General features: G+C 48.5%; 1 protein-coding gene across 1 annotated transcript in view; it reads left to right on the top strand.

Annotated features, from left to right (window-relative positions):
- The first annotated feature begins 2,524 nt into the window (after window positions 1-2,524).
- The window catches only part of ACOX3 (acyl-CoA oxidase 3, pristanoyl), a 48,242-nt gene continuing 39,964 nt past the window's right edge, over window positions 2,525-10,802 (top strand). Inside the window, 3 exon segments of the mRNA XM_024745138.1 lie at window positions 2,525-2,611; window positions 9,428-9,583; window positions 9,890-10,120. Coding sequence (XP_024600906.1) covers window positions 2,525-2,611; window positions 9,428-9,583; window positions 9,890-10,120 — 474 coding nt within the window.

The raw sequence follows: 10,802 nt of genomic DNA, 5'->3' as shown, positions 1-10,802 counted from the left end.
AGACCCAACGCGGCCAAAAATAAATTAATTAAATAAAAAGTAAAAATAAAAGCCCTTGCCTGCTGATTGGCAGTGGGTCGTTGGCCTTTGGACAGGAGTCCACCTTCTCCCCTGGTTGCTGACTCCTGAATAAAGCAACCTTTCCTTTACACCGACACCTGCCTCTCAAGTATCAGCTTTCAAGTGGCAAGCAGTTGGACCTGAGTGCAGCAATGAGAGGTCATAAATCCAGAGACCGATGTTTAGGGGGAGGTGGAAAATTCCAGTTCAATGGGGGCGATATCCCTGCATAAGCTCATGCCGGTTCCCTGCCGGAAGCCCACACATTGAATCAAAATTGCAGGTATCCTCCCGCTTGGGCTCCTGCCTCTTGGCCTCCTGCCTCCGACGCCCCACACAGGCTGGTTCCTGCCTCCCTTGCCACCTCATTTCCCTTCCCTCACCTGCTAAGTCCTGCACGGGGTGCTTCTCGTCCTTGGAACTTGGAAGCTCATTCCCCTCTCTCCCACTCTGTTCCCTCTGCCTGGAATGCTCGTTCCCTATCTTCTCCCAATTAAGAGCTCAGATTAAATGTCCTCTCCTCAGACAGGGCTTCCTGAACGACCCCTGCCCCACCAAAAAAAGAGCCCTCCAGACACCTCATATCTTATTGCCCTGTTTTGTTTTCTTATAATTATCCAAGCATTGTAGTGTGTTTTGTTTCCTTCCTCTGGAACACAAGCGTCCTTAGGTCAGGAACTCTATCTGGCTTGTTTGCCACCATAGCCCTAGCTTAGTTTTTGGCACACTGGGCACACCCAGTGATAATTTCTGAGTGAAAATGTCCGTGAGGGAAGGCAGTGTGTCAGAGCCAGGCTTAGGTCAAGGTTGCAAGCCGTGGCCTGGGGTTGGGAGTGGTCTCAGGATACTGATAGCCTAGAGAACTTCCAGTGAGGTTGGAAATGTTCTATGTCTGCATTGTCTGAAACAGTAGCCACAGGTGGCTATGGAGCATGCGAACTGTAGCTAACGCAACTGTGGAACTTAATGTGAAATGTATTTAACTAATGCACATTTGAATTAAAATAGGCGCATGAGGCTAGTGGCTACTGTACTGGACAGTGTGACTCTAGAGATACCCAGGTGGGACTCCCAAACACCCTCCAGGCTGGGTCCTCAACATCTAAGTGCCGGACGCCGGTGGAGCTCAGGGAAAGCAGCGGCTGAGGCTTCAGTGGGAAGGCTCTCTAGGCTCTGAGTGTCCTGAGTGCCAGCCCAATCGTGCTGACTGAACATGGGCTTCACGCCACTTCAGTAGGAGCCCATCCTCCCCATTACTTTCTAGGTCCTCAGCCAGACACTCCCCTGATGCCAAGCCTCCTTCAGTATTTAAACCCTTTGGATTGAATTGTTGGGTTTATGATTTCCAAAAATAAATTCTTTCATTGACTCATGCCTGTAACATTTGCCACGAAGATCAAAGCTTCGGCGCTTTCTGTGTGCATCTCATACAGAACCATATTGAATTGCATAACTCTTTCCAATACCATTCTCAGCTGCCTACTACTTGATGCAGATTTACTACGGGGAAGGAGGTTGGCGCTTGTGGTCCTGGCAGAGCTGTGACAGGACCATACTTGGTACCAAATCATCACGGCCCATCCCAACCCAGTGACCTGGTGACTCCTTTCCAACCACTCTTCTCTGGACCCTGAACTGGTAAGGGAGGTGGTGGTTGTGGGAGAGAAAGGAGGAAGGGGATAAGGAGAGACAAGTGGCCAGAGTTTTGGAGGAGACTTTAGTGTTAACAATGTGTTCAAATAATTGCAGTTACCAACAATGGCCAACAGAGCAAATGACTCAAAATGAGCAGGGAATGGGTGTGCCTAACAGGGTGGAGTGGGACAGATGTCAAAAGGACAAGAGTGGGCGGATGGGGACTGACGGCAGAGCCCCAGCAGAGGACAGCCAGATCATCGTCAGCTGAGTTACCGAAAGAGCTCGCACCCTGCCCTACTGCTCACACCAGCTCCTGGCAGCTTTACCAGGAAGTAGCTAAGAAAACATATGCAAGACAGAACTCCCTTTCTCTTCCCCCAAGTGGCTCCTCCTATGTCGGTCTCCATGGCATCTCTACCTACCCAGCAAAACAACCCCGAGTAGTGTGTGAACCCTTCTTCTCTCCCCACCTCGCCACTGCCCCAAAAGTCATTATGTCCACCCAATTCCACCCAGAGATGTCCAAAGCACGTTCCCTGTCAAATGCACGTCAAGCAGTGTCCTAAAACCAGAGAGGGAACAGAATCCCCGGGATTCTTCAGCAGGAAGGTCCACTGGGAAGATCGCCAGGGACCGTCGGAGGAAAGTCCCCCGTTTGCGCGCAGCCTCAGCGGCCTCTGCGCGCGGACGCGTCCTGCGTTTCCCGGGCGACGGGGCGGGCGGCGCGGTGAGATGACGTCAGGGGGCGGGGAGAGAACCGGGCCTGTGCTGACGGCAGGGCCTGTCTGCGGCTGCGCGCGCTCCTCTTCGTCTGGGACTTCGGTCTATGTCCCAGGGACGAGCGGTGAGCGCCTGCTGTGTACGCTGGGCGGTGCGAGGACTCGCGAGCCGGAGGGCCTGGCGAGTTCCGAAGGTCCAGCCCGCCTTAGCCCGGGAGCGCGGGGGTGGCACGTGCAAAGGTCCGGGGGCAAACGTGTGTCCCGCGCGGGATTGCTGGGCGCAGAGGCTGCAAGGGCCGGCGGCCGGGCGGGTAACTGCGCGAGACTTGTTGAGGAGTTACGACATTGTCCCCTGAGGTCACCTAAAGGGAGAATGATCGGATCCGCATGGTAGGGCCATCTCTGAAATTGTCTGCAAGCGGCTGTTGCCACAATAATGGTATGGACATTCCATGCCGGGAACTGCTCCAAGTGCCCCCGTGAATGGCAACAGCTTGCAGACTAGATACAGGACTAGCCTTACCGTGTTGTCATCACCCCCGAGAGGTGAAGCGACTTTGCCAAATTAGCCCGACGCGTAAGCTCTACAGATGGGATCTGACACCAGGCGTCTGGCTTCAGATCCTCGTATGTAACAGCTGAACCATCATGCAGTACTGTTGGTGACCTCAGGCGGCATTTTGCTGCTTAGAATCCTGGCATTTGGGGTGGGATGTGCCTGATGACAGCGTTAAGACCTTGGGCAATTTACTCCACTCTGACAAGCTTCCTCATGTGTAAAGTGAGAGTACTGATTATACTGGGGTTGCCAGCACCGTGGAGATCAACTATTCAATCTCTGTTAGCAACGTGTGAGATTAGCAAACACGTGTTAGCAAACACGCAATGTTTGCTCAATAATTGGAGGTTATTATGATAGATGTAATAGGAGCAGCGAGAAACGAAAGGGTTCGGTTGGCATTAAAGAGGTGCAATGGGGGGTGGGGGGGAGGAAGGCTTGGAAACTAATTGGATTATGGGGCACAAAGGAGAAGGGAATTCCAGGATGACACTTGGGTTTATAGATCAACTAACCCTTGGGCCACTGGCAGCAAAGAACTGGCCCTGCAGGGGGACAGGTAGAGCCGGGGGCTGAGGGTGAGTTCCATGCCGAACATTCAGAGTTTGAGGACCTCTGGAACGTGAGAGGAGAGGGGTGTCCAGGAAGCTGCCAGTGAGCACATGGGGCTGGAGGTGTGGAGTTGGGAGCCCTTGGTGAATTAAGTCAGTGTAAACGGATGAGATGATGCAGGGCGAGAGTGGCTGAGGCCCAGTCTGCAAGGAGACAGAAGAGGAGCTGCAGAGGCGGGAGAAGTGTGGTGTTCTGGACCAACCAAGGGATGGGGCCGCCTGCAGGGAAGTCCAGAAAGATACAAAGTTCCCTTGGACTTTGTAGCTTGTATTTGGGGGCACTTGGTCTCCGCCAAGAGCTGTGCCTTACTTTTTTTAAATTTTATTTTAAATTTAACCTGTTTATTGAGGTATAACTCACTGTACAATTCACCCATCTAAAGTGTACAGATCAGTGGTTTTCCCTATCCTGTATTCACAGAGTTGTGTAACCAACCCCGCTGTTAATTCCAGGACATGTTCATCAGTCCAAAAGAAACCTTGGACACATTAGTTGTCACAATCCTTATCTTCCCACCTCCCCAGCTCCTGGCAGCTGCTAACCTACTTTCTGTCTCTTTTTACCCTATCTGATCATTTCACTTAAATGGGATCATGCAGTCTGTTATGTTTCAAGTCTCACTTCTTTCACTCAGCATCAAGTTTTCAAGGTTCGTCTACATTGTAGCATATGCCAGTACTGCCTTCCTTTCTGTGGCAAATCATATTTCATTGTATGGAGAGACTGCATTTTATTGATGAACATATGGGTTGTTTCTACTTTGGGGTTATTATAAATGCTGCTATGAATATTCTTTGGATATTTATTTTCATTTCTCTTGGCTATATTCCTAGAAGCGGAATTGCTGGGTCATGTGGTAACAGTATACTTAAGCTTTTGAAAGATTACCAAATTTTCCAAAGTCACTGCACCATTTTACATTCCCACCGGCAATGTATAAGGGTTCCAGTTTCTCCGCATCCTCATCAACACTTGTTATTATCTATCTTTTTGATCCATGGCCATCCTAGGATATGCAAAGTGGTATCTTATTTTGGTTTTGATTTGCATTTCCCTGATGGCTAATGCTGTTGAGAGTCTTTTCATGAACTTGTTGGCCATTCGTATATCTTTGGAGAAATGTCTATTTGAGCCGTTTAAATTGGGTTATTTGGCTTTATTATTAAGTTTTAAGATTCTTCGTGTAGCCTGGGTACAAGTCCCTTATCAATATGTGGTTTTCAGATCTCTTCCCCCATTCTCTGGGTTGTCATTTCACTTTTTAAAAAAAATTTTTATTGGAGTATAGTTGATTTGCAATGTTGTGTTAGCTTCAGGTGTACAGCAAAGTGAATCAGTTGTATATATAGCCACTCTTTTTTTTTTTTTAAAGATTCTTTTCCCATATAGGCCATTACAGAGTATTGAGTAGAGTTTCCTGTGCTCTACAGCAGGTTCTTATTAGTTATCTATTTTATATATAGTAGCGTGTATGTGTCAGTCCCAATCTTCCAGTTTATCCCTCCCTCCCCCTTATCCCCAGTAACCATAAGTTTGTTTTCTACATCCGCGGCTCTACTTCTGTTTTGTGAATAAGTTCATTTGTACCCCTTTTTTTTAGATTCCACATATAAGCGATATCATATGATATTTGTCTTTCTGTGTCTGACTGACTTCACTCAGTATGACAATCTCTAGGTCCTTCCACGTTGCTGCAAATGGCATTATTTTGTTCTTTTTTATGGCTGAGTAATATTCCATTGTATATATGTGCCACATCTTCTTTATCCATTCTTCTGTTGATGGACATTTAGGTTGCTTTCATGTCCTGGCTATTGTAAACAGTGCTGCAATGAACATTGGGGTGCGTGTATCTTTTTGAATTATGGTTTTCTCCGGGTATATGCCCAGGAGTGGGATTCCTGGATCATGTGGCAACTCTATTAGTTTTTTAAGGAACCTCCATACTGTTTTCCATAGTGGCTGTGATAGTGACCAGGGTTCTTGGCCTTCCCCAGCCAAAAGAAATTGATCAGAGGCCAGACAAGAAATTCAAACAAGGCTTTATTGGGACCCCTGCTGCAGCAGAGGGGAGCAAAAAACAGGTACCCTTGCTGGCTCGCTCCCTGAGGGGGTGCGAGCTGCTTCCTTATATGGGGTGAGGGTAGGGGTGTGTACAGCGGTCGAGCCAGAGGGGTGGCTTAGGAGGTTTGCCCACCCCTTAGTGGGGGTTGAGTGCAGGGGGCGTGCTCAGGACCCTGCTTTTGCTCTCACCACCCTGCTTTTGCTCCCGGCTCTTCAGAAGCGGCATTTGAGTTTTTTGGTCTTTTGTATATTTTGTCCAGAATTTGCCCCAACTGCCCATGCACGCAGTTACTTTTAGTCCCGTATAGTTTCTTTGTCTTTTGTTGCTCAAGGAGAGGCGTGTCCATGTGCAAGCACTGCAGCAAAGGGTCCCAGGTCCCAGGCCTGTCTCAGCTGTACCAGTTTACATTCCTACCCACAGCGTAGGAGCGGTCCCTTTTCTCCACACCCTCTCCGGCATTTATTGTTTGTAGATTTTTTGATGACGGCCGTTCTGACCGGTGTGAGGTGATATCTAACTGTACTTTTGATTTGCCACTTTCTTGATGATTTTGATGAAGTCCAATATGTATATTTTTTCTTATGCTGCCTGTGCTTTTGGTATCATCTTTAAGAAGGCTTTGCCTATCTTGAAATTATAAAGATTTACTCTTATATATATTTCTAAGTTTGTAGTTGCAGCTTTTCCATTGAGATCTGTGATCCATTCTGAGTTAATTTTGTGTGTGTGTGTGGAAAGAGTTTCGACTTCATTCCTTTGCATGTGGTTTTGCTCAGCTCCCCCAGCACCATCTGAGAAAAGACTGTTTTTCTCCGTTGAATTGTCTTGGCACCCTTCTCAAAAAGCAATTGACCCTACATGTTAAGGTTCATTGCTGGACTCTCAATCCTATGCCATTGATAAATATGTCTGTCTTTATGCCAGTACCACAGTGTCTTCATTATCGTCACTTTGTAGCAAATTTTGAAATCGAGAAGTGTGAACCTTCCAACTTTGTCTTTCAAGGTGTTTTTGTCTTTTCTGAGTTCCTTACACTTCCATGTGAATTTTAGGGACAGCTTTTTAATTCTTGCAAAACAAGCCAGCTGGAATTTTGACTGGGATGACACTGAATCTGTAGATGAGTTGGGGTATATCGGTATTTTAATGATATTAAGTCTTCTGATCCGTGAACAAGGGGTACAGGACTTCTGCCACCAGGGCAGTCTTATTTAGGTCTTAGATTTCTTTCAAAAACGTTTTATAGTTTTCAGAGTACAAGTTTTGCACTTCTTTTGCTGAATTTATTTCCAAGTATTTTATCATATTTCATGCTGTTGTTGATGGAATTGTTTTCTTAATTTCATTTTTGAGTTGTTCGTTGCTAGTATATAGAAACCAGTTGACTTTTTTTTTTTTAATATTTATTTATTATTTATTTTGGCTGCGCCAGGTCTCAGTTGCAGCACACAGGCTCTTTAGTTGCTGCATGTGGGTTTCTTAGTTACGGCATGCATGCGGGATCTAGTTCCCCGACCAGGGATCGAACTCAGGCCCTCAGCATTGGGAGCATGGAATCTTACCCACTGGACCACCAGGGAAGTCCCGAAACCAGTTGACTTTTGCTTACTGACCTTGTACCCTGCAAACTGGCTGAACTGATTTATTAATTCTAATCGTTTTTTGGAATTTCTGTATACAAAGTCATGTCATCTGCAGACAGAGATAGGTTTCTAATCTGGATGCCTTTAATTTCATTTCTTGCTTAATTACATCGACTAGCACGTCCAGTATAGTGTTGACTAGAAGAGTCAGTGGACATCCTTGTCTCGTTCCTGATCTTAGGGGAAAGGCATTCAGTCTTTCATATTTAAGTACAATGATAGCTATGGGGTTTTCGTAGATGCCTTTTATCAGGTTAAATAGCTTTTATCAAACTATTTCTAGTGTATTGAGTTTTTATCATGAAAGGGTGTTCAATTTTGTCAAATGCTTTTTCTGCAACTGTTGATATGACCGTGTGTTTTTTGTCCTCTATTCTGTGGATATGGTGTATTACATGAACTGATTTTCAAATGTTGAATCAGCCTTACATTCCTAGTATAAATTTCACTTGGTCATGGTGTATAATCTTTTTTGTATGTTGCTGGATTTAGTTTGCGAGATTTATTGAGGACTTCTGCTATATCCATGAGGGGTGTTGGTCTGTAGTTTTCTTGTGATGTCTTTGGTTTTGGTTTCAAGGGAATACTGGCTTAATGGAACACTTTATTTTGTAGATTACTGGTATTCTTCTTTAAATGTTTGGTAGAATTCACACCCGAAGGCCTCTGGCTTTTCTTTGTGTGTCGTTTATGGATTCCTAATTCAATATCTTTACTTGTTATAGGTCTATTCGCATTTTCTGTTTCTTCATGAGTCAGTTGGTAGGCTGTGTTTTTTGAGGAATTTGTCCATTTTATGGGGTGTATCGGACTTGTTGGCATACACTGGTTCATAGGATTCCCTTAGAATCCTTTTTATTTCTTTAAGGTAGGTAGTAATAGCCCCTCCTTGGTTCCTGAAGTGAGTAATTTGTGTTTTCCCTCTTTTTTAACTGGGTCAATCAAGCTAAAAGTTTGTCAGTCTTTTCAAAGAACCAACTTCTGTTTTTGTTGATCTTCTCTTTTCTATTCCATACTTTGGGCTCTAATCTTTTATCTTCTTCCTTTCTGCTTGCTCTAGGTTTAGTCTGTGATTTTTTTCCCAGCATCTTAAAGTGATGCCTGAAGAGCTTGCCTTGGGGTCAGACTCTGGGTTCAGGTCCCTCCTCTACCACTTCTCAGCGGTAGGGGTTCCCAAAAGACAGCAAGCCTCTCTGAGCTGGGGTTCTTGCATCTTTCGAGAGGGCCAGTAGTACTTGGCTCACAGTTTGGGGGGTGAAATGAGCTGCAGTCTGTCGAGGCATCATCCCTGGCACACAAGTGGGTGGTCAGCTGTGCCCCTTCCCATCTTTTCCTCTGTCACACACACAGAAGACAGCGGTGCTTCACTGGTAAAGTGTGTATCAGCAACCTTGACCATCATACTCAGAGTCCGACATCCTAGACTATTCTAATGTTAAACTAGAAGGACTTAAAGGTTCCCTTGGGCCTTAGAGAGTTGAGCTGGGGGTTCACGCCCAGGACTCTGCTCTCCTGGTGGCCCTCTAGGTCTGTGTTCACAAGCCTCTCCCGTCCCTGGCTTCATTGGCCCAGGCACTGTGGAAGAGGAGCCAGTCTGCTCAGAAAATTCCAGATCGAACCTTTGGTCAAGAGAGCTGGGTTGCTCTGTTAGTAGAAGCCAGACATCCCCCATCCAGGCTCTGGGCAGGCATCCCCCGTCCCTGCTCTGGGCGGGCATCCCCCGTCCAGGCGGGCTCAAGGGGACCCTAAGGGTGTGGCCCGAGTGCACTGGCCAGCGCTGGCTCGACTCCAGGGCGAGGCTTCCTGGGCCGCCGGTCTGGATGGCCCGGCGGGGGCCAGGTGTCTTCAGGCCAGGCTGTAGCACACAGAGCCCTGGACCCTGGTGCTTCACAGCGCCTGCCCTGGGCTGCCCTTTGCCCCCGTCCAACGCCTCATCACCTTGGTTCAGGAATAGAAACGCAGAGCGCTCACTCACCTCCTCTCCGGGAGGATGGCCGTCAGCTCTGTGGCCCCCGCCGTCTGTCCCTTCACAGTCAGAGCTCATTTGCCCTTCACAGCCTGCTGCACACGTGCCGTTGTTGGCGATGGTGTGAGGAGGACACGAGCTGACTTGGTTCGTGTATCTGTGCAGGTGGCGGGAGCGATGGTGCCCCTTGGGGAAGGGAGCGATGACCCCGTGCTGCCAGACCTGCCCCGGGGGCCCCTGCATGCGGCCCGCGCCCGCGCCTCCTTCCCCTGGAAGGAACTGGCGCTGTTCTGGGAAGGGCCGGACATGCTGCGCTTCAAGGTGAGGCTGGGCTGGGCGGCGCCGGGGGACCCTTGCGGTCGGGCAGGGTCTGCTGGGTGGCTGGGTCCTCGGCAGAAAGGTGGGGTGGGCCCTCGGGGAATCATAGGGAGCTGGGAATGAATGAACACAGACAGGTGGAGCTTCCTGAGCCTGGGCCCTCGCTCTCCCCTGGGAAGGACTCTCATCTCTGTCCCTGCACGTCTGAGGCCATGAGACGTGGCCACGAGAAATCCACATAAGCCGGAGCATAGCGACATTCCATACTTTACCTCCAAATCAGCCATTCCGCGCCCCCTGCGTTTCCAGAAAAACATCTTCTCGGCGCTGGAGAACGACCCCCTCTTCGCCCATCCCCCCGGCAGTCTCTCGCTGGAGAAGTACCGGGAGCTGAACTTCCTGCGCTGCAAGCGGGTCTTCGAATACGACTTCCTCCGCGTGGAGGACTTGCTGGGGAGCCCGCTGAGGGTCCTGGCGCTGATCCAGTGCCTAGGCATGTACGACTGGTCCCTGGCCACCAAGTTCTTCCTGCACACGCTGGTGAGTCGGCCCCGGGAGAGGAGAGGAGAGGGATCCCCGCTCTCACCCTGCGCCCCAGGGCCACGACGGCTCTCTGTCCACGTGGACCTAAAACACACTCAGCCTGTGAGAGGGAGACAGGTGCCTTTGCGGGTTCATGGTTGTCAGCGTTTGCCTGCTTCTAAAGTTTTGGGAGATCTGTGCGTTGGGGAAATATTCATTTAAAGAGATTTCTAGAAAATAAGATAGGAAGCAAAAGCAGAGATGAGAATGTGGGGGCAGATCTTGTGACTTTTAGTGAGAAGACCGGTGTTTTTTCAGCCATTTATGCAAATATTTACGCGTTAAGTCCTTGGATAAAGTGCAGTGCTGTGAAGTTACAGCCCCATAGGAACAGGAGCGTTGGGAATTTTGCTTTATACCAAAAAAGAAAGAAAGAAAGGGAGGGAGAGAGAGAGAGAAAGAAAGAAAGAGAGAGGGGGGCGGGGGGAGGGGGGAGAAAGTAGGTCAAAGGTGAAGCCTGTGTTTCTGCCTCAAATACACGGGTAGAGCTGAACTTGAGAAGGCGGCCTCATCCACGTGCTGTGTGAAGGAAAGGTGGGCTCACTCTGCCCTTCCTGCACCCTCATCCCTCATCCAACCCCCATCTCCTTGCTGTTCGTGGACCCTCACAGTTCAGTGTAACTCAAGGTAAACTGCTTGG

The sequence above is a fragment of the Neophocaena asiaeorientalis genome, unplaced genomic scaffold (genome assembly GCF_003031525.2).
Source record: "Neophocaena asiaeorientalis asiaeorientalis breed wild unplaced genomic scaffold, Neophocaena_asiaeorientalis_V1.1 scaffold65, whole genome shotgun sequence".
In the NCBI taxonomy this organism is placed as follows: Eukaryota; Metazoa; Chordata; class Mammalia; order Artiodactyla; family Phocoenidae; genus Neophocaena; species Neophocaena asiaeorientalis.
The sequence above is the reverse complement of the archived record's forward strand: the minus strand, read 5'-3'. Positions and strand labels throughout refer to the sequence as shown.